This window comes from Phyllobates terribilis, unplaced genomic scaffold, assembly GCF_046119375.1.
Source record: "Phyllobates terribilis strain yellow unplaced genomic scaffold, ASM4611937v1 Scaffold_36__1_contigs__length_13169755, whole genome shotgun sequence".
Lineage (NCBI taxonomy): Eukaryota > Metazoa > Chordata > Amphibia > Anura > Dendrobatidae > Phyllobates > Phyllobates terribilis.
The window spans coordinates 3,243,823-3,268,566 of NW_027362796.1; the positions used below are offsets into that span (position 1 = coordinate 3,243,823).

General features: G+C 44.5%; 1 protein-coding gene across 1 annotated transcript in view; it reads right to left on the bottom strand.

The window, feature by feature from the left end:
• Positions 1-5,470: 5,470 nt before the first annotated feature.
• The window catches only part of LOC141182773 (uncharacterized), a 29,622-nt gene continuing 10,348 nt past the window's right edge, over positions 5,471-24,744 (bottom strand). Inside the window, exons 2-7 of the mRNA XM_073660878.1 lie at positions 14,908-15,054; positions 14,599-14,778; positions 14,392-14,515; positions 14,211-14,308; positions 13,923-14,013; positions 5,471-9,364 (exon numbers count right to left, since the gene is read on the bottom strand). Coding sequence (XP_073516979.1) covers positions 7,749-9,364; positions 13,923-14,013; positions 14,211-14,308; positions 14,392-14,515; positions 14,599-14,778; positions 14,908-15,000 — 2,202 coding nt within the window. The 5' untranslated portion in view covers positions 15,001-15,054 and the 3' untranslated portion in view covers positions 5,471-7,748. The remainder of the gene's footprint in view (positions 9,365-13,922; positions 14,014-14,210; positions 14,309-14,391; positions 14,516-14,598; positions 14,779-14,907; positions 15,055-24,744) is intronic.

Genomic DNA, 24,744 nt, shown 5'->3' on the forward strand with positions numbered 1-24,744 from the left:
AGCCTTCCAGCAGCACTTCTGCCGTCCACACGGATACCCAGAGCAGGTGCTGACGGACCAGGGACCTGCCTTTGAAGCGGAAGTCTTCCAGGAGTTCTGCACTCTGTATGGCTGCCGGAAGATAAGAACAACACCCTATCATCCGCAAACCAATGGACTCTACGAGAACATGAACCAGGTGGTGATAGACCTGAAAACGTTGCCCCTGGAAGAACGCAGTCTGTGGCCTGAGAAACTGCCTGATCTGGTGGACCTATACAACCACATCCCTGTAGGTTCTACCAACTGTACCCCGGCTTACCTAATGAGAGCAAGACCTGGTAAGCTGCCTGTTGATCTGGATATGTGAGTCCTGACACCCGAGGACACTTCACCAGAAGCAGACTGGGACACAGAGAGGCTGCAGCAGTACCGGAAAGTACAGGAGAGCGTTGAGCGAAGTCTCTGTCAAGCAAGAGAAAGACAGGAGAAGACTTACAACCAGTATGCTCCCGCTGTTCCCCTGGTACCTGGAGAGCAGGTCTTGAAAAGGAAGAGACAGCTCCACAAGTTGGACGACCAGTGGGAGAAGGACCCGTACACCGTACTGCCATCAAGCCATGAAAACCCAAAAATCTGCACAATCAGTAAGGATGGAGGAGAAACCACAGCCATTGTCTCCCGAGATCACCTGAAGAAGTGTCCCGAGCAGCTACGAAACCCTGAAGAAGATCAAGAAAACCCTCGACCCGCAGAGGAAAGGGAAGAGATGGTCAGTACTGTACTCGGAGACTTCCCTCGGTCTTGGACACAAGTGAATGGCGCTGTTGTGGTACCCGTCCTCACCTTCCTCCAGCCAGCATCCCAAGTGCCTACGGAAAAACAGGTAGAGCTGGAAGAGCAGCCGGTCCAGGAGGCAGAAGACCCCACACAAGCAGACCAGGAGAATCGACCCTCTGCTTATAGTGAGCCTGCCGTGCCCCTAGTGAGCCAAAGAACCCGTAGACAGCTGCCCAGCTTACCTTTGACAGCTCCTACACCCTGTAGCTCAGGACTGGTCAGTAAGCTCCGTAGGTCTACTAGGGCCACTAGAGGCCAGTTGCCAGTACGTTGGAGGATCTAAAGTGTTCAGACTGTTTTAGTGGTATTTACCTGTTTACTGTTGCTTGTAAATAATTATGTTTTTCCAGTTATTTTATAGGTGTCTTTTGTGGATTAACTGGAACTCTGTTGTATATATGTTTGGAGCGTAACCCAGGAACGGACTAAAGACTGTTAAAGACTCGGGGTAGGACAGACCCCTACCTGGTTACGGCTCCCTGTTCTTTGGTGAAATGGACACCCTTATTGCTTCAAAAACTGCACCCGGTTGCGGACATGCCGTGACCACCCTAACGTGTTTTTCCTTATTGTATTGTTCCTGTTTATACCCTGTTATGTTTTCAAAAATATGTTTAGTCCCGGAGTACTAAATTTTACTAGGGGGGAATGTGGAACCCCAGGGGTCTGGTTACCACAGTAATAGCAATATTACGTCTGAGAGCAGGTGGGAGGTCTCCTGGTCAGGTACCCTAAGCATGCCACACCTCCTGCCCAGTCCTGGGAGGGGAAGAACTTCCCCTATAAAAACTGGGGCTGAGGCAGGGTTAGAGGAGAGAGAAGAAGAGGAGTCCCAGACAGAGACACAGTCTGGTCTGGAGTGGAGCAGATACAGGGAGAGCAAGATCAGGAGCTCTGTGGGAGCAGTGATAGAAGGGGTCAGGGACTGGAAGCTGTAGAGCTCATCCTGACTGAAGAGATCTCACCGGACACGGAGTCCGAGGCTGTGGGGACTGATCCATACCCAGCAGCAGAAACCGACCGGCAGGGGATTTCAGGTCCTCTGGCCAAGAAACCCGAAGGCACGGTCACACGCAAGGGACCAGCACCGCCGGCGTGGAGCGGAGGCTACCAGAAGGCCCCGAGTCACCGGCCATACGGGTGAGCACCACACGGTACACTCAGGGACGTGGGCTACTTCTACCCGCTTCTAGCAAGGTAGCCAGGAAGAGTACAATTAGTTGGGGAGGCCTACAACTCCGCCTGGCCAGGGGAGATCCTATCTGCTCACGGACTGACCAGGCCCCGATCGCTAGCCAGTACTCCCGGGAGGGTCTACCTTTGCCACCAGTAAAGACCCTAAACTACACCGCACCGTCTCTGAGTGGTTTCTGGTGCCTGCATGCAATTCTGCTATCCCCATCATCCACGTCCGCTGCCCTGAGGCCATACCCCTCCCGTTGGGGGTTATACCATCCACGCTGCACAACCGTACCACCGGCCTCAGCGGTCTGCCCTGCAGCGGCGGTTTCATAACCGCATTCAACGGGTGGCGTAGTCGAACTCTATAACATCTTACTCTAAGTTCTGCCACTTGGTTTGACACCCTGGGCACGGACCGGGTCACCGCCACGAGGACTACTGCCCCTATCAGATCCGGCTCCGGGTATTCCCCGCATGCGCAACGCTACACAACACAGGCCCAGGGGGCGCGTCATATTACATATATCAAACTGAAATAGCTGTTGCAAAAAAACCAATTTTTACAAAACATTAAGCTTAAGATTAATAGGGATGCCCAAACTTTTTCATATAACTGTAGTATAAGGCACTCCATAGTCCATACAGTACAATGCACCCCTATATAGTATAATGCACCCCATAGTCCATACAGTATAATACACCCCCATAGTCCTCATTACAGTTTAACGGCCACCCCAATGTTGTAAAAAATACTAAAATACAATGCTCACCTCACCATTCCCTGCTGATCTGGTCGCCACAGCTTTATTCTGAAGCGTCACACATCTCAGAGTAGAGGACGCCACTTAGTGACATCATCGTGCTCAGACGTCAGACGCAGAGGAAGAATGGTGGGGGAGGAAGCGACAGTTGACGCTCCCTCCCTCATTGCTTTGAAGTGTATCAACCAACTCATGGGCCATATAGCGGCAGTACAGGGAGATCATGTCTCCATGCTCTACTGCAGAGTTTAACTGCATCGGCACACACTGATACAGTTGAAAGTAGCTTCATTCTACGTGGGCCCCTCAGAGTGTGGAGCCCGGCATCGCCGCACCCTTTGCCCCCCCCAGTAGCTATGCTACTGCTCTGCTCACTGCAGGAGTCACCCAGCCATCTCAGACAGATGACTGTCTAGTCTCTGAAGACTTCCATTGAAGGAGAACTCACCACTAGTGTTGATCGAGTATGCTTGTTTCTCGAGATTTATGAGCATACTTGGGCGAGTACCTCTTATCGTCGGACTGCTCAGTGTGTATGTTTTTCCTGTTCCGTGAACATGATTTGCGACTGTTTGGCAGCTTTATTACATGTGAGGAATGCTGAGAAAACAGGCATTCATCACGTGTTAAAGCTGTCAAACTGTCACAAATCATGTTCACGAACGGGAAAAACTTACACGCCGAGCACTCCGATAAGAGGTACTCGCCCGAGTATACTCGTAAATCTCGAGCAACGAGCATACTCGCTCAACACTACTCACCACCTCTCGTGGCCGCCTGTTCCACTGATTGATCACCCCATATCAAACAGTGTCTTCTAATATCTAATCTGTATCCCCATTGCTTCTCCTGTTTCCATGTGCGAATGAGAATAAGGACGATCCCTCTACACTGTGGCAGCTCTTCAGATATGTGTAGACAGCTATTAAGTCTCCTCTTAGTCTTCTCTTTTGCAGCTAAACATTCCTAGATCCTCTAACCGTTCCTCATAGGACATTGTTAGCAGACCTGTCACCATTCTGGTTGCTCTTCTCTGAACTTCCTCCAGATTCTTCATGTCTTTAAAACATGTGCATATTAGTGATTAAGGCACAGCTTGCAACTGCTGCTCCACCAGAAATGTTACTTAAGCCTTGGATTGTTGTACTTTTTTGGTGTAATTTACTCTACCTTAGTGGTGTAAAAAATGATGAGTGGCAATGCCACTCCTCACTTACTCCACACTACAAACATACTGCACACAGCACTCACGCTAACCATATACTGCCACACAGCGCTCACATTGGCCATATACCACATATAGCACTCCCGTTGGCCATATAGCGCTCTCGCTGGCCGTATACAGCACACACAGCTCATATTGGCTATATACTGCACGCAGCACTCATGACATCAGTGGCCGATAAGTAACACTTATTCAAATCTGTGAAAAGTGACTATTTGCCCACTTTGATGCCCATTCTGATGCCCAGAACCCATTTGGGCCAGGCTGGAGTGCCCTGAATTTGATGTGGTCCATCACTATGTATGAAATACTGGTATGAGATCAGTAGCCCAAAGTCATTTAACCAATGAAAAACACCAGTTACTTATTGAAATCTGTGAAAAGTGGCTATTTGCCTGCTTTGATGCCCATTTTGATGCCTAGAACCCATTTGGGTCAGCCTAGAGTGACCTGAATTTGATGCGGCCCAATGCTATGTATGTAATGTTCGTGTGAGATCAGTGGCCCAAAGTCATTTAACCCCTTAGAAACACCAGTTACTTATTCAAATCTGTGAAAAGTGGCTATTTACCCACTTTGATGCCCAGAACCCATTTGGGCCAGGCTGGAGGAACCTGAATTTGATGTGGGCCATCACTATGTATGTAATGTTGGTGTGAGATCAGTGGTCCAAAGTCATTTAACCCTTGAAAAACACCAGTTACTTATTCAAATCTGTGAAAAGTGGCTATTTGCCCGCTTTGATGCCCATTTTGATGCCCAGAACCCATTTGGGCCAGGCTGGAGGGAACTGAATTTGATATGGGTCATCACTATGTATGTAGTGGTGGTGTGAGATTAGTGGCCCAAAGTAATTTAACCTTTTCAGTAACACCCTTCAGTGCCCGCTTTGATGCCCATTTTTGTGCCAGTTTTATGACATTTGTAGCTGCTTTTAAGCGTTTTCACATCAGGGCACCTCGCTGCAATATATTTTTTCATTTATTTATCTATTTTTTGTAATTAAACCTGCAAAAAAGAAATTGCCGAATAAGAAACCAACTTCAGCCCCGAATAAGAAACTGGCCGAATAAGAAACCAACTTCAGCCCCGAATAAGAAACTGGCCGAATAAGAAACCAACTTCAGCATCGTTTATTGACAGCCGAATTTCACTTTTTACCAAGTGAGATAGGAGATCATCCTGAATTCCGCAGTAAAAATCTGTTTATTTTGTTTAGGAGACAAGTGAGATACTCAGCAGGCCGTCTGACGCTAATTCGTTCCGATCAAGCTTATTATAGGCGATGCAAAATATACACAATCAGATATGACAGGCAGTTAAAACTAATACTTGCTGCCGCCTATAGATAATATTCCAAGCATACTGTGTTTCAAAAGATAGTTACTGCTTCTGCACATACAGTGGTGTGAAAGTGTTTGCCCCTTCCTGATTTCCTATTCTTTTGCATGTTTGTCAAACTTAAATGTTTCAGATCACCAAACAAATTTAAATATTACACAAAGATGACACAAGTAAACACAAAAGTTTTTAAATGAAGGTCTTTATTATTTAGGGAAAAAAAATCCAAACTTATAGGGCCCTGTGTGTAAAAGTGATTGCCCCCTAAACCTAATAACTAGTTGGGCCAACCTTCGCAGTAACAACTGCATTCAAGCATTTGCAGTTTGGAAATGAGTCTTTTACAACGATCTGGGGGAATTTTGGCCACTCATCTTTGCTACATTTTTGTAATTCAGCCACATTGGAGGGTTTCCGAGCATGAACCGCTTATTTAAGGTCATGCCACAGCATCTAAATCAGATTAAAGTCAGGACTTTGACTAGGCCACTCCAAAGTCTTAATTTTGTTTTTCTTAAGCCATTCAGAGGTGGATTTGCTGGTGTGTTTCGGATCATTGTCCTGTTGCATAACCCAAATGCACTTCAGCTTGAGGTCACGAATAGATGGCCGGACATTCTCCTTCAGGATTTTTTGGTAGACAGCAGAATTCATGGTTCCATTTACCACAGCAAGTCTTCCAGGTCCTGAAGCAGCAAAACAGCCCCAGACCATCACACTACCACCGCCATATTTTACTATGGATATCATATTCCTTTTCTGAAATGCTGTGTTACTTCTACGCCAGATGTAATAGGACATACACCTTTCAAAAAGTTCAACTTTTGTCTTGTCAGTCCACAGTGTATTCTCTCAAAAGTCTTGGGGGATCATCAAGATGTTTTCTGACAAAACTGAGAAGAGCATTTATGTTCTTATTGCTTAGCAATGGTTTTAGTCTTGGAACTCTGCCATGCAGGCAATTTTTGCCCAGTGTCTTTCTTATGGTGGAGTCTTGAACACTGACCTTAACTGAGACAAGTGAGGCCTGCAATTCTTTGGATGTTGTTGTGGGGTCTTTTGTGACCTCTTGGATGAGCGGCCGCTGCGCTCTTAGAGTAATTTTGGTGGGCCGGCCACTCCTGGGAAGGTTGACCACTGTTTCAAGCTTTTGCCATTTGTGGATAATGGCTCTCACTGTGGTTCGCTGGAGTCCTAAAGCTTTAGAAATGGCTTTATAACCTTTTCCAGATTGATCGATCTCAATTACTTTTTTCTCATTTGTTCTTGAATTTATTTGGATCGCGGAATGATGTCTAGCTTTTGAGCATCTTTTGGTCTACCTCACTTTGTCAAGCAATTCCTATTAAAGTATTTTCTTGAACAGGTGTGGCAGGAATCAGGCCTGAGTGTGGCTAGGGAAATTTAACTCAGGTTCCCAAAGATGTTATAAACCACAGTTAATTTAGGTTTTAAGTGGGGCATGAGTGGGGCCTTTTTTACACAGGGCCCTGGAGCTTTGGATTTCTTTTTCCCTTAATAATAAAATACCTTCATTTAAAAACGGCTTTTTGTGTTTACTTGTGTTATCTTTGTCTAATATTTAAATCTGATGATCTGAAACATTTAGGTGTGACAAATATGCAAAAGAATAAGAAATCAGGACGGGGCAAACACTTTGTTTTACACCACTGTATCTCAGAATGTTAGATGCTTCTGACCGCAAAGAGCATGACTGAAAAGTAGACCTGTTATGATCTTTTGATAAACCTATATTTCTATACCTAAGGATTCAAATCTCTATTAATGAACACACTGAATATATACATAATGGATAAACAATATACTTATTACAAAAATTAGTATAAGAATTATACAAACCTCCCATACTTGTGCCGTTCCATCTGTGTCAGCACTTGTGTTCCCGGGGCTCAGGTCAGGTTGTTACGCCATGTGAGCCCTGAGCCCAATCAGCGCTGGCGTCACATTTAACGAGGCCAAACATCAGGAATGACAAAGCATTGTCCAAGCAGTGGACAACCCCTTTAAGAATCGAGAGCAGAAGAAAATCCAGCTTCAATGATCCTCTAAAAACATTGCTTTATTGAGTAAATATAAAAAATCTGAGATAACAGCATGGATGTTATGACCTCTAGAGGGGGAAATATTTTCTAGCAGACACGTTTCAGACAGTAAGGTCTTTAGTCATTGAAGCTGGATTTTTTTCTGCTCTCGATTCGTATTCCTGCTGGTTTCCTGAGCTTTGGATTCCTCAATGGGTGAGCTGACTTATTTTGTTTTTTTTTCTTAGTAACCCCTTTAAGAAGATACAATTTTCGGTTAAAACATTTCCAAAATTCTGAACATGAAAAAGGATTTTCACCTGTGTGGCTTCTCTGATGTTTATTAAGAATTGATTTCCGTGTAAAACATTTCCCACATTAAGAACATGAAAAAGGCTTCTCCCCTGTGTGAATTCTTTGGTGACTCAAAAGAGATGATTTCGTCACAAAACATTTCCCACATTCTGAACAGGAAAAAGGTTTCTCCCCTGTGTGAGTTCTCTGATGTCTATCAAGATGCGCTTTCCGGTTAAAACATTTCCCACATTCTGAACAGGAAAAAGGCTTCTCCCCTGTGTGAGTTCTCTGATGTGTATAAAGCGCCGATTCCTGTTTAAAACATTTTCCACATTCTGAACAGGAAAAAGGCTTCTCCCCTGTGTGGGTTCTCTGGTGATTAACCAAAACCGGTTTATGTTTAAAACTTTTCCCACATTCTGGACATGAAAATGGCTTCTCCCCTGTGTGAGTTCTCTGGTGATTAACCAAAACCGGTTTATGTTTAAAACTTTTCCCACATTCTGGACATGAAAATGGCTTCTCCCCTGTGTGAGCTCTCTGGTGTCTAACCAAAACTGATTTTAGGTTAAAACATTTTCCACATTCTGAACAAGAAAAAGGTTTCTCCCCTGTGTGGGTTCTCTGATGATTAACAAGCTCTGATTTGTAGTTAAAACCATTCCCACATTCTGAACAAGAAAAAGGCCTCTCCCCTGTGTGGGTTCTCTGATGTATAACAAGCTCTGATTTGTAGTTAAAACCAGTACCACATTCTGAACAGAAAAAAGGCTTCTCCCCTGTGTGGGTTCTCTGGTGCATAACTAAAGCTGATTTTTGGTTAAAACATTTCCCACATTCTGAACAGGAAAAAAGCTTCTCCCCTGTGTGAGTTCTCTGGTGAGTAATCAAAACTGATTTATGGTTAAAACATTTCCCACATTCCGAACATGAAAAAGGCCTCTCCCCTGTGTGGGTTCTCTGATGTATAACAAGCTCTGATTTGTAGCTAAAACCATTCCCACATTCTGAACAAGAAAAAGGCTTCTCCCCTGTGTGGGTTCTCTGGTGCATAACTAAAGCTGATTTTGGATTAAAACATTTCCCACATTCTGAACAGGAAAAAGGCTTCTCCCCTGTGTGAGTTCTCTGGTGATTAATCAAAACTGATTTATAGTTAAAAGATTTCCCACATTCTGAACATGAAAAAGGCTTCTCTCCTGTGTGGGTTCTCTGGTGCATAACTAAAGCTGATTTTTGGTTAAAACATTTCCCACATTCTGAACATGAAAAAGGCTTCTCCCCTGTGTGGGTTCTCTGATGTATAACAAGCTCTGATTTGTAGTTAAAACCATTCCCACATTCTGAACAGGAAAAAGGTTTCTCCCCTGTGTGATTTCTCTGCCTCACAAGATCTGATCTGGGATTTTTTTCTTGTTTAAGAAGAGTATTTCTATATTCTGAAGGTGAAAATGTCTTCTTTGCTTTAGGAGCAGTTTGTTTTTTAATGCTTATTTTGTAACTTTGATTTTCCTTAGTAGTCGCTAATGTATCAGAAGACAGGACCTGTTTCAAAGGATTAGATGATTGATCTTTGCTGTGATGGGATGATGTTATATCTGGAGTAATGGCATTTATTTCAATTGTATCTTGTGGGATCTCAACCTCATGTGATTTAAAAGATGTCAGTTGTCCTTCTGATCTCCTGGTACAGTCATCTGCCAAGAATAAAATTAAGTATTGTTTTTGAATAAAATATTCTTACATTTTTTCACATTTTTACTTAGTGTCTGTAAAAATGGCAAGTTACGTAAAAAAAAAGAATTATTCACCAAGTCAATGACAGTTCACAGTCTAAAAGGCTGTGCCCAAACCACATTTAGAACCCACTTAATTTATCTGGGCACTGTGTGTTGGGTAATAAAATGGCATGTTTGCAATTTTCACTCTCCAACATCCACTGCGTGCTAATTTCCGGAAAGTGCCTGTGGAATCAAAATATTCCCTACTCCTATAGATTAATTACCTGAAGGTTATAATTTCCAAGATGGAGTCACTTTATGGGGATTTCTACTGCTCTGGTTTTCTTTCATTTTGTCATATCAAGGTTTCTTAAAATGGTGTGTCCCATTTTTTCTGGGATCTGCTCCTGCAACGTCTAATTCTGTCAGCAGGAGCCTTATTCATTCTGCAGGCGGCGCTGGTGATGGAGGAGACGTTGGAACCAGAAGCTCTGGGCGGTGCAGGCTCTGTCCAGCCATTAAGATTAGGGTTGCTGGGACAAGTAGTATCATCCAGTTTGGCAGTATGGGTGTGCGTGCTGTCCAGCTGGAGTAATCTGCTCCCTCCTTCAGAGAACTGGAAAGCACCGCACCCTACTAAAGCTGGAAGCATATTGCCGGAAGCTGCCAGATACAGCCTTGTTCTCCTCTGGTTCAGTCCCCTGTGCTCAGCTCCCGGCTTGTGTATTTGTTTCCTGTTGTGACCTCGGCCTGTTTACTGACTACTCGTTTCTTCTGATTTTGTATTTTCTCTGCCCTCCTGGTTCTGACCCGGCTAACGGACTATTCTTCTTCCCATCTCACACCACAGAACAGCAGGTAACACCGTGGCCCAAGCCTACGGGCCTCTGTGTAAGTCCAGATCCATGTAGAGGGGTTAAAGAGAATCTGTCACCCCCTGGGAGATTTGAGACCTATAATATGGGCATACAAGGTTATAGAAAAGTAGATCTATACATGCCTGTATGGCCCATACTAGAGGTCTGTTTGCACTGAAATGGAGTTTTATAAAATCCCCTCTCACATGCTTGGCGTCCCCCGGACGCCAAGAAGTCCCCGCCTATCTGCTTATTTAGCATGTTCCCCACCTCCCCTGCACGTCACAGGGACCTGTGACATGCACTGATCTAACTAATTTCCCACGCATGTGCAATGCGATGCTCACATCGGGAGTGCTTTGTTTCCTCCCGGCCTGTTTGTCTCTGCAATGCTCCGCAGTGTTCTGGTGTGCAGGCTCCCCGGTGCAGCCTCCCCGGTGCACCAGAACACTGCGGAACAGTGCAGAGACAAACGGGCCTGGAGGAAACAAAGCGCTCCTGATGTGAGCGTCGCAACGCGCATGTGCAGGAACTGAGTGACAAGAGAGCACGTCACAGGGCCCTGTGACGTGCAGGGGAGGGGGGGGGGGACATGCTAAATAAGCATATAGGCGGGAATTTATAGACTAACTAAAGAGATAGGTGGGGATTTCTTTGTGTCCGGGGGACGCCAAGCATGTGAAGACAGACTTTATAAAACTCCATTTCACTGCAAGCAGACCTCTACTATGGGCCACACAGGCATGTATAGATTTACTTTTCTATAACCTGTACGCCCATATTAGGGGTCTCAAATCTCACAGGGGATGACAGATTCCCTTTAAAGAAGTTAAAAGGGTGATGGGCAAAACTGTGACTATAGACCATAACACATCTACTGAAGAACTGAAGAAATCAAGCTGAACAGGCTTCTTTAGTAAAAAAATGAGTAAATGGTGGTGAAACCTCTCTGTAGTAATTAGAGTATGGGGCTCGGTGGCTCTTGGCAATCTAAATTATCGCTAAGTGCCAATATTTTCAGATCAGATGAGTTTCAAGAAGAAATATTAGACATTTTAAATGAACTTTTTATAATAGTGCAGCGCTGAGGTGTCTTATATTTAGACCTCGGGCATTAGGAAGACGTAATGGAGACCATTTTTTTTAAAGACTATCAGGGACTTGCAGATTCACATAAGTGAGGCCGGCCGATCCCACCACAATCAAACTATTATACAGAATAAACCTATAAATAAAGACATAAAAAATATGTTACATCCTCAACAAGAACATATGTATGAGGGGAGAACTCCAACATTAACTTACACTTATTTATGGTGGACCATTGGAGCTACAATAACCTGATCAGAAGAGTAGAGAAAGTATTAGCGCCCCCATTTCAGGAGAGATTGTGCAGTAATCTGAATTCCTTAGGATTGAAAACATAATGGAATTTATGACGTGAAGTGAATCAATGAACATACCAGGGCTCGAGTCATGCCGACACATTCATGCAGGTGTAAATATTACAATATATTACAGCTATCAGCCTCGCACAGCTTAGAGATACAGGTGCTTCTCAATAAATTAGAATATCATCAAAAAGTTAATTTATTTCAGTTCTTCAATATAAAAAGTGAAACTCATATATTATATAGAGTCATTACAAACAGAGATCTATTTCAAGTGTTTATTTTGGTTAATGTTGATGATTATGGCTTACAGCCAATGAAAACACAAAAGTCATTATCTTAGTAAATTAGAATAATTAACAAAAAACACCTGCAAAGGCTTCCTATGCGTTTAAAAAGGTCCTTAGTCTGTTTCAGTAGGCTCTACAATCATGAGGAAAACTGCTGACTTGACAGGTGTCTAGAAGGCAGTCATTGACACACTCCACAAGGAGGGTAAGCCACAAAAGGTCATTGCTAAAGAAGCTGGCTGTTGAGTGGAAGGAAAAAGTGTGGTAGAAAAAGGTGCACAACCAACTGGGATAACTGCGGCCTTGAAAAGATTGTTAAGAAAAGGCCATTCAAAAATTTGGGGGGAGATTCATAAGAAGTGGACTGCTGCTGGAGTCATTGCTTCAAGAGCCACCACACACAGAAGTATCCAGGATATGTGTTACAAGTGTCGCATTCCTTGTGTCAAGCCACTCATGACCAACATACAACGCCAGAAGCGTCTTACCTGGGCCAAGGAGAAAAAGACCTGGACTGTTACTCAGTGGTCCAAGGTCTTGTTTTCAGATGAAAGTAAATTTTGCATTTCATTTGGAAATCAAGGTCCCAGAGTCTGGAGGAAGAGTGGAGAGGCACAAAATCCAAGCTGCTTGAGGTCTAGTGTGAAGTTTCCACAATTCATGATGGTTTGGGAGCCATGTCTTCTGGTGGTGTAGGTCCACTATGTTTTATCAAGACCAAAGTCAGCGCAGCCGTCTACCATGAAATTTTAGAGCACTTCATGCTTCCCTCTGCCAACAAGCTTTTTGGAGATGGATATTTTATTCTCCAGCAGGACTTGGCCCCTGTCCACACTGCCAAAAGTACCAATACCTGGTTTAAAAACAACGGTATCACTGTGCTTGATTGGCCAGAAACTCGCCTGACCTTAACCCAATAGAGAATCTATGCGGTACTGTCAAAAGGAAGACGAGAGACACCAGACCCAACAATGCAGACGAGCTGAAGGCTGTTATCAAAGCAACCTGGGCTTCCATAACACCTCAGCAGTGCCACAGGCTGATCGCCTCCATGCCGCGCAGCATTGATGCAGTAATTGATGCAGAAGGAGCCCCGACCAAGTATTGAGTGCATTTACTGAACATACATTTCGGTAGGCCAATATTTGGGATTTTAAAAACATTTTTCAAGCTGGTGTTATAAAGTATTCTAATTTACTGAGATAATTACTTTTGTGTTTTTATTGTCTGTAAGCCATAATCATCAACATTAACAGAAATAAACACTTGAAATAAATCACTGTGTGTAATGACTCTATATAATATAGGAGTTTCACTTTTTTGAAGAACTGAAATAAATTAACTTTTTGATGATATTCTAATTTATTGAGAAGCACCTGTATATCATGGCACAGGTGTAATGCTTTTTGCATAGTTAATCGCGATCCTGTATGAAGTTAGTCGGTTTTAAAAGAAATTGAAAAGTCAGGATAAAGGGAAACTCTGGTGTTATTGTACAGAAATTCACACTCAGCCTCACTGCACATTTAATGCTGTCGATCATAAAAGTGACGTTCGGCCAGAAAGTTTGGACCTGGTCTTGTAGGGACCATATGAGGACATTCAGCAGCACAGAAGGGAGAGAAGGTAGATTCATCCAATAAGATATCAGAGATCTAGGAAGCCAACAGCATCATTACCCTCCACTTTCTCTTACAGGCCCATCATAATATTTTTCTTCAAGTAATTTTCTGGCTTTGTGGTTTACAGATCTGGGCAGGTAACGTCTCCTAATCACAGGGAGTAGGTGGATCCTCCAGGTTGTAAGTTCTATGGAAAAGGGTTTCAATGCCCAAAATCATTTGAACAGTTTTGGGTGGAAGAGAATGTTGTGGTCTGGAGGCAAAATGGTGATCACACTATTATGATACAGCTGAACTAAACAACCGATAAAGCAGCCACAGCCGGTGACTGAGAAGAATCTGTGACTTCTCTGCTTTTAGTGGTTACTACTCACCTGGGTAGTCATATGTAGGAATCTCCTCTTTACACCGCTCATCACCCCTCACATATGCCTCTATAGTATTAATATGGGTCAGATCTTCACCCTGAAACAAATATTGTAAAAGTCACAAACAGATGAGAAGTCACATCTATGATCAGATCTAATCCTGCCATCTCCACCGTTCTCATTACACAAATAGAAAACACATAATACTGGTGGATAAAACAAGACTGAACACAAGACCTTCACAGCCGTCTACACATCATAGGGGAGATCTCATGACACCTTCTCTTCATCTACCTGATGATCCTGAGGAACACTGGGGTCTTCTTGTTTGCAGTCCTGTGGAAGAAGAGGATGGGGACATCTGTCTGGTGTTGTCCTCTTACTGGATAGATCTGGAGGAAACACATACAGGGACTGAATTCATTCTTTACATACAGAAAATTATAGGTCGTGTGTATTTAGTCCTGTCTATTACCTGGTGATGTGAGGGGCTGGGGAACCTCCATCATGACGTCTTTGTACAAATCTTTGTGTCCTTCTAAATACTCCCACTCTTCCATGGAGAAATAGACAGTGACATCCTGACACCTTATAGGAACCTAACACATACAATGATACCGTCATCCCCCCGATCCTTTCATTGTGTTACTGTATAATATCCCAGTATTCCCAGCAGTGTCACCTCTCCAGTCAGCAGCTCAATCATCTTGTAGGTGAGTTCTAGGATCTTCTGGTCATTGATGACCTCATGTATCAAGGCTTGAGATGGAGGCACTGTGAATGGGCTCAGGGGTCTTCCCCATCCCTCAGACATATGGACCTGACGGTGCTCACTAGAGGTTTTCTTCACTACTGTGTAATCCTGGTTATGGAGAGACACATTAATAAATCTTACTACAGACATTTCCAGAGTCCTCACCTCTCCAGTTCTGTCCATCTGTTATTCCCATAGATAAGAATGATGTAATGTGACATCATCAGAATCTCTCACCTCTCCAGTAAGCCGGAAGAGGATCTCTAGGGTGAGGTGTAATATCCTCTCCATCATCTTGTCCCTGTCCAAATCCACCTTTGATGATTCCATAAGGAAAATTCTCTTTAATAGATCTTCACTGAGAGGATCAGATATTGTAGAGACCTGAATGAGAAGATGATGAGCCGATGTAACATCATAAAAATCCTGTGTAATAATACAATTACTGGAGATAATAAAGGAAAACATATGAGGAGATATATTATTTTACAGTATTTAGTTTTTTCTTTACATCTAGTAATAAAACCTATATATTTTAGGCCACAGACAACAAGCAGTTTCTTCCTTGGAGTCTGTAGCTGAACTAGTTTCTCAAAGACTCATCTTCCATAAAGCTAATTCTCAGCTCATTTATCGACACTGGAATCGGCATTAGCAATACTGCAGGAGATATTCATTACACGAGACATGAGGAATAACTACTTCATGATGAGGACGACATCTTCATCTTCTACTACGGCTCCAGAAACATATTTGGCTAGAGTGCTTCACTGACTACATCTCCACCGGTCGTCTATATGAATGTTTCCCATCTTCCCTGGACAGTAATCTTCTATCACTTTAGATCTCATGTCTGATTCACACACAGAAGTTTGAGGCTTTGACACATGGTAAGGTTTTTAATATTATACAGAGTAGGACTATCCCGAATGGGTTCACCTTGCCATGGTGGGATAGCTTTCATGCTATTTTTGATCAAAAACAGACAGCCGGGGGGAGGGAGCCGCCTGAAAAATGCTTGAGTTTCCCATAGACTTACATTGGGCTCGTTGCTCGGGTTGAGCACCCGAGTATTCCAATGTGCTCAACCCGAGTATCGAGCACCCGAGCATTTTAGTGCTCGCCCATCACTAGTTCTGAGTTTAAATCCCTGGTGCAGAAAAAATAAACTTTTATTTTTTAAATGATGTTGGCGAGCACACAAACTTCACTGATGCTTGGCTTTGATATCTGACTTTTCTCACACATCAGAATAAGAATCACAATTACTAAGTATTATCATGGTTAATCTCATAAGCCAAGAAAAACCTGTAGGGACACTGAACTTTTTATTATTATTATTATTATTATTACTACTATTATCCTTTCAAACCAAAACTATGTTACACAGATGCCTTACCATTAAACTGTAGGTTCATTATCTGATTATTTAGGTAGTGATATATAATTATAATAATTACATAGCAAAAGTAAATTGGGAGTTTGCAGCCTGTTCTTGGCTGGATGGAAAGAAAAATTGACAATAAAGAAATGTTATCGTTAGACCCCTTTAAGAAATTATGCAAATGAACACTCACTTGGAAATAGATATGTAGTAAATTAGTGCCTCCCAATTTACTTTGGCTATGTAATTTACCATGCAAATAGACAGCTTGTCTGAAACTCTTAACACGTCACGATGACAATCAAAATGTCAGATATTTAAAAGTAAAACACCCCTGTAGTTTGTGTGCTAAATAGGGATAGTTAAAAAAAAACTAATAATAATAAAAATAATACTTGTATTGGGATTTGAACTGTGACACTTTAGTTTCAGAGGCTGATGCCTTACCATTGAGCTATCCAGGCAAGTGATAGTAACTGGCAGCTTTTCAACCATGAAACTACTCAGGGTGACTAAAAGTCATTGTGATTCTGATGTTTGAAGAAAGTCACACATCAGACTCACACATCAAAATCAAACATCATTTGAATTGGTCTTGCTTGCAGTCTGTGCATAAGTCCCAATGAGTTTCAATCAGATTTGCACTGAAAATTATAAAACCAAATGGAACTCCTAGGTTTCTTCAACTGAGTTAATAGCTCAGTGGTTAGTGCACTGGTGTCTGGATACAGAATTTTAGGTTCAAATCCCATCAGCGAACAGTGACTTTTTTCTTATTATTATTACAGTTGTAAAAGTCACTTATCAAAGTCACTTGTCAGAAACACTTGTTAGACAGGGTATTTAGCCTCAAACTGACATCATTATGATGTTTGATTTTGATATCTGATCATGTCCTAAAATGGACACTGTACTCCTGTGACCGTGTTAACCCCTCTAGTTGCTGGATGCTTCTAGAGCACAACACTTCCTGTCTCATGTGCTTGTGTTACTGCTAATAGCTGCTGAATGCTTTTAAAGCAACAGCACTACTTCGGCATGTCACACTCTGCAACAGCACTACTTCTGCATGTCACAACGGGCACTGCAGAAAATGACTTTGGTGGATGACGTTCAGGCCTTCCCAACGTTGTTTAAAATGGTCGCTGAGAGGGAGAAACTTGCGTCAGAGCAGTGGGCTGAGGTATTGGCGCCATACTTGACGGGAGAGCCCCAGAAGGTGTACTATGATTTAGCTTTGCAGGACGCCAAAGGGTATGGCAAGCTAAAAACTGAGATTCTCGCCCACTTGGGGGTGACAATGACTATCAGGGCACAGTGGGTTCACCGCTGGGGTAATCACCGGGACAAACCACCTCGCTTCCAAATGTTTGACCTGTTGCACCTGGTGGAGAAGTTGCCGGTACCGGATTCCCCTACACCTGCGCAGATGGTAGAGCGGGTGGTGATGGACCGGTTTGTGCACTCCCTGCCAAGGCCCATACAGACTTCGGTTGCCCAGGGTGATCCCTGGAATGCGGATGACCTGATTGAACTGGTCGAGAGATACCAGGGGGTTGAAGGTTCCTTGGGAAGGCAGCCCACTGCATACTAGGGTTCCCAACAGGGGGCGGAGACTCAAAAGGGGGTGGGCCATCCAAGGGGTGACCAGCGAGAATTTTGGGTTTGCCCCACATAGTGACCCAACTCTGAAGGAAGCTTTTAATAATGTCACTGTTATAAATGGGCTTACACAGGAGCCGGGGGCTGACACAAGGTTTCCCCATTTTATGATGAGTGGGGAGTCGTTGTACCGGGTCAAGAAAGTGAGGGAGGAGCGAGTGGAGCAGTTAATAGTGCCGGGCCACTGTAGACAGAAGGTGTTGGACATGGCCCATTGACATGTCTTGGGGAGATATCTGGGAGTAGAAAAACCGCAGGAAATGTTTGTACAGAGCTTCTATTGGCCCGGATGTAAGTATTGCAAGTCTTGCTCTACACGCCAGTTAACCGCCCCCACCTCTCACTTTCGAAGTCCCCTTGTGCCTTTGTCCATTATTGTGGAGCATTCAAGAGAATTGCTATGGAAATTGGTTGGTCCCCTAATTGAATCTGCCCGCGGGCAACATCAATATACACTGCTCAAAAAAAATAAACAGAACACTCAAATAACACATCCTAGATCTGAATGAATGAAATTTTCTCATTGAATACTTTGTTCTGTACAAATTTGAATGTGCTGACAACAAAATCACACAAAAATCATCAATGGAAATCAAATTTATTAACCAATGGAGGCCTGGATTTGGAGCCACCCCCAAAATTAAAGTGGAAAAACACACTACAGGCTGCTCCAACTTTGATGTAATGTCCTTAAAACAAGTCAAAATGAGGCTCAGCATTGTGTGTGTCCTCCAGGTGCCTGTATGACCTCCCTACAATGCCTGGGCATGCTCCTTATGAGGTTGCGGATGGTCTCCTGTGGGATCTCCTTCAGGATGGCACATCAATGCGAGCTGTGGCAAGAAGGTTTGCTGTGTCTGTCAGCGTAGTTTCCAGAGGCTGGAGGCGCTACCAGGAGACAGGCCAGTACACCAGGAGACGTGGAGGGGGCTGTAGGAGAGCAACAACCCAGCAGCAGGAATGCTACCTCCTCCTTTGTGCAAGGAGGAACAGGAGGAGCACTGCCAGAGCCCTGCAAAATGACCTCCAGCAGGCCACAAATGTGCATGTGTCTGCACAGTTAGAAACCGACTCCATGAGGGTGGTATGAGGGCCCGACATCCACAGATGGGGGTTGTGCTTACAGCCCAACAAAGTACAGGATGCTTGGCATTTGCCACAGAACACCAGGATTGGTAAAGTCGCCACTGGTGCCCTGTGCTCTTCTCAGATGAAAGCAGGTTCACGCTGAGCACGTGACAGATGTGACAGAGTTTGGAGACGCTGTGGAGAGCGATCTGCAGCCTGCAACATCCTTCAGCATGACCGGTTTGGCAGTGGGTCAGTAATGGTGTGGGGTGGCATTTCTTTGGAGGGCCGCACAGCCCTCCATGTGCTCGCCAGAGGTCGCCTGACTGCCATTAGGTACCGAGATGAGATCCTCAGACCCCTTGTGAGACCATATGCTGGTGCGGTTGGCCCTGGGTTCCTCCTAATGCAGGAGAATGCCAGACCTCATGTGGCTGGAGTGTGTCAGCAGTTCCTGCAAGATGAAGGCATTGAAGCTATGGACTGGCCCGTCCGTTCCCCAGACCTGAATCCGATTGAGCACATCTGGGACATCATGTCTCGCTCCATCCACCAACGTCACATTGCACCACAGACTGTCCAGGAGTTGGCGGATGCTTTAGTCCAGGTCTGGGAGGAGATCCCACAGTTGGATCAGCCTGTAGTGTGTTTTTCCACTTTAATTTTGGGGGTGACTCCAAATCCAGGCCTCTATTGGTTAATAAATTTGATTTCCATTGATGATTTTTGTGTGATTTTGTTGTCAGTACATTTAACTTTGTACAGAACAAAGTATTCAATGAGAATATTTCATTCATTCAGATCTAGGATGTGTTATTTGATTGTTCCCTTTATTTTTTTGAGCAGTGTATATTGGTTATCCTGGACTATGCCACACGCTTTCCTGAAGCGATTCCACTGAGAGGCTCCTTCGCAAAGAGTATAGCCTGCGAGTTAGTCCACGCTTTTTCCCCAAACAGGCTCACCAAAGGGAGATACTCACCGACCAGGGAACTCTCTTTATGAGTAAGGTGATGAGGGAGTTATGCAAAGTCCTGCAATTCTCCCAAGTGAGGACTTCAGTATACCATCCTAAGACAGATGGCCTTGTCGAAAGGTTTAACAAGACTCTGAAGAGTATGCTGAGGAAGGCCATAGAAAGTGCCGCAGAGACTGGCATTGTCTCCTACCGTATCTCTTGTTCTCCATCCAAGAGGTTCCACAGGTCTCTACAGGGTTCTCGCCATTCGAACTCCTGTATGGCTGACATCCGCGGGGTCTCCTGGATGTCGCAAAGGAAACCTAGGAAGCGGAGGTCGCGCCCCACAGCAGCGTCATCGCGCACATCGCTCTGATGCAGGAGAGGATTGCGAAGGTGATGCCCATTATGAAAGAACATCTCCTCCAGGCACAATAAGCTCATGCCAGAGTCCACAACCGCTCAGCCAGAGTGATCCAATTCAATCCGGGAGACCAAGTGTTCGTGCTAATTCCTACGGTGGAAAGTAAGTTCTTGGCCAACTGGCAAGGACCGTATGAGGTGGTGGAAAAAGTAGGTGAAGTGAACTACAAGGATCATCAACAGGGACGACGTAAGCCGTACCAGATATATCGTGTCAACCTCATCAAGCCGTGGCAAGACAGAGAGGCTGTGGAAGCTCCATGCTTGCTGGGCAAGCCAGAAGGTGACGTTGGACGAGTCGCAATAGCGGAAACGCTACCGAAGGCCCAGAAACAGCAGCGTCGAGAGTTGTTGCAGAAGAACTGGGATCTGTCTACAATAATGTACTGCACCTACGCAACTTCTCATAAGCTAGAAGTCCAATAATGTCCATTCCCTAGTGTGCATGTCCGGAAGTGAAGTATTTTGCACTGAAAAGCTAGATAAACATGGAATCAATAGCGCTATATAAATTAATAAGAATAATAATAATAAAAAACTGATTGCCGCCGCTTCACTCGTACCTGTGACTGTGCATGCCCGTAGTTATCATTCCACACTGGAGCGCATCTAGGATCATGGTCACGAATGCGCATGCCCAGATGTCTGCGTTCCAGGCCGGAGCATATATGGTGTTGGATTGCATTCCACAAACAAAAAAATCCTCTCTCTGAGATCAGGGTCATGGGAGACTAAAAACAACTATTGCACATCCTCCCATCATGCAATAGGCATGTAGATCTACTTTATCACTACAAAAAATATGGGATGATGGCCCACAGTATATTCCTAAATGGTGATATTTGACCCCTATTGCATAATTAGAGATACACAAGGAACACCACACTAGTTAGTTACTAAACAGTATAAGTGGGATATAACTGATAAGAAATAATTCTGATATAGAAGCTCAGATATCTTGATGAAGTAAAACAGTAAGTGAACCTCATTCACAGGGAACTGAGTAGCAATGGGGAGAGTATAAAATCCTAAAATGTAATCCAGAATGGGGCTGTATTCACACAAAACAGGCATAAGAAATTTGCTCATTGAGTTCCTTTGGAGCTTGTGAATCCAGTCTGGAAATCCACTCACTTTCCATTTTGAGGATACATCTATTGAGATCACCTCCTCTCACATTGGCTTTAACCACCTCAATGATGCAAAAGGAGATGTCTCCGGTTTCACCTCAATGTACACTGTTCATGTGTCTCACTAATGAGGTGTCCCGGCCATGGAATATTTCGCCCAAATGCCCCCCCACAATCCTCTTGGTCGTGCATACATAATCTAGGGGGCAGTTGCATGTGGCCATATATACAAGTCCTGAGGTTTTACAGCTGGAATAATCCCTCTAGAAAAAGGCTTCAACCGTAGATGAACTCGAGAAAGATTTATATGGTCTCATCCAATTACATGTACAACTTTCTCCACAACTAAAGAAACCACAGATTCTTCTATCTAGCCAAGTCCACTTGAATGCAGGTTTTTATAGAAACTATGCACTAAACGGTCCCTAATAGACCAACCCTTTATGAAAGTTATTGTGGGAGTAGATCACACAGCACCCTCAGGTCCGGGTCGACCACAAGTACATACTAGTGTTTTCTGAGGATATTAAAGATATGGTCACTCTGATTGTGACAAGTTCCTATTACTTGAGTTATCCCATATTTTTCTTGCTCTCTTGGTTAGGTATGGAGGAGTGTCTGTCTATCCTGTTTTTCTGCAAACAATCGTGCGGAATCCAAAATATACTATGGGTACCTTTTTCCTTGAATCTGGTGTTCATGTCTATTGCCTGTATATTAATATCTGTGACATTAGAGCAGTTTCTACTCAACTGTAAAAAATCGTCCTTGGATATTGCTTGTTTTTTTTTTTAGTAATTTAATAGTTTATTAGTGCTCATAGGTTAATGGTAGATGAGTGTCCCTAGGGTCCCATCCCGTTCTTTCTTGATTAGTACATCCAGGAAAGGCAACTGGTAATAATTAAACTCTGATATAAATCTAAGGCCCACTCTATGGATATTGAGTACCCAGACAAATTCAAGAAATTGTTCACTCGTCTCTGACCGGATGATAAAAATGTTGTCAATATATCTATATAATACCCCAATATATGAATGCCACCACTTATTATCATCCCTGAATATTGTGGTTTCCTCCTATGAGCCCAGGAATAGGTTAGCATACGAGGGGGCACAGAGGCTCCCCATCGCAGTACCCCTGAGCTGGTGGAAGTACTTTCTGTGAAAAAGAAATATGTTGTGAGTAAGAGTGAATTTTAGAAGATCCTCCATGAAGTCATTATGTCTGCTACACTCTATTGATCTCGATTTCAAGAAATGTCTTACTCCTCTGATACCGTCCTCATGCGGAATATTACTGTACAAAGCCTCAATATCTAGTAAGGCCTGCTCCCCTACATGCCTGTATACATGCTCGAGGGTCTACATGTAGGGGAGCAGGCAAAGGGAAAATCAACTCCAGAGGGATTATTCCAACTGTAAAACCTCAGGTGGTACTGTGGAAATATTATACTGTGTGTAGGGGGATGGCGGTAGTGTAGGAATATAATATACACCTGTTTATATGGAATGTGTTCATGCCCTTGTAATCTTCATATACTGTATTTCATGTTCATCCCATGTGCAAGATACACAAGAAATCCATAATATCTCTCCATATGTTTGGACCTGTATGTTTCTATGTTCATTCTTTTTATTTATTCCCGATCTTCACTCTTTTTAGTACGTCCCGGAACATTAAACTGTGAGGGGGGCATCAAACATCCTGCATAAGGGGCATAATGGGGGCATTACACTGTGTGGGGGTATCATACATACTGCATAAGGGGCATAATGGGGGCATTACACCATGTGGGGGCATCATACATACTGCATAAGGGGCATAATGGGGGCATTACACTGTGTGGGGGCATCATACATCCTGCATAAGGGGCATAATGGGGGCATTACACTGTGTGGGGGCATCATACATCCTGCATAAGGGGCATAATGGGGGCATTACACTGTGGGGGCATCATACATACTGCATAAGGGGCATAATGGGGGCATTACACTGTGTGGGGGGCATCATACATCCTGTATAATGGGCATAATGGGGGCATTACACTGTGTGGGGGCATCATACATCCTGCATAAGGGGCATAATGGGGGCATTACACTGTGTGGAGGCCTCATACATCCTGCATAAGGGGCATAATGGGGGCATTACACTGTGTGGGGGCATCATACATACTGCATAAGGGGCATAATGGGGGCATTACACTGTGGGGGGCATCATACATTCTGCATAAGGGGCATAATGGAGGCATTACACTGTGTGGGGGCATCATACATCCTGCATAAGGGGCATAATGGGGGCATTACACTGTGTGGGGGCATCATACATCCTGCATAAGTGGCATAATGGGGGCATTACACTGTGTGGGGGGCATAATGGGGGCATTACACAGTGTGGGGGCATCATACATCCTGCATAAGGGGCATAATGGGGGCATTACACTGTGTGGGAGCATCATACATCCTGCATAAGGTGCATAATGGGGGCATTACACTGTGTGGGGGCATAATACATCCTGCATAAGGGGCATAATGGGGGCATTACACTGTGGGATAGTAAAGGGGTCCTGTACTATGAGAACAATACGTTTCCTCCCTTCCTGTCTCCATAGTTGGGTCGTACGTATCTATTACAGGAAACAGAACAAAAACATTATGATTCTTATAAAGGGGCAACACAAGACCCCAAAAGTCTCCGTGCTGAAGGGGTTAATGCCCCCTGCGCCCAGTAATGGGGGGTCTCCACATACCTCCACCTGCAGAGCCGCCACCACATATATGGCTGCTCTGTGCGCACAGGAGCTGTGATGAGGTCACAGGAGGGGAGGAGTCAGGGGTCACATGATCAGGGGCCTCAGTGGATGCAGGACTCTGCTGTGCTGGTTGTCATGGTGCTGGATGAGCTGAAGTTTATGTGTGGGGTCAGGAGGGGTTTACAGTGTGGATGTAGCAGAGCCGCGTGTGTACGAGGTGTACGGAGTGGAGCCGCGTGTGTACGAGGTGTACGGAGCGGAGCCGTGTGTGTACGAGGTGTACGGAGCAGAGCCGTGTGTGTACGAGGTGTACGGAGCAGAGCCGCGTGTGTACGAGGTGTACGGAGCAGAGCCGCGTGTGTACGAGGTGTATGGAGCAGAGCCGCGTGTGTACGAGGTGTACGGAGCAGAGCCGTGTGTGTACAAGGTGTACGGAGCAGAGCCGCGTGTGTACGAGGTGTACGGAGCAGAGCCGCGTGTGTACGAGGCGTGCGGAGCGGAGCCGCGTGTGTACGAGGTGTACGGAGCAGAGCCGCGTGTGTACGAGGTGTACGGAGCAGAGCCGCGTGTGTACAAGGTGTACGGAGCGGAGCCGCGTGTGTACGAGGTGTACGGAGCGGAGCCGGGGGTGTACTAGGCGTACGGAGAGGAGCCGCGTGTGTACGTAGCGGAGCCGCGCATGTACTAGGCGTATGGA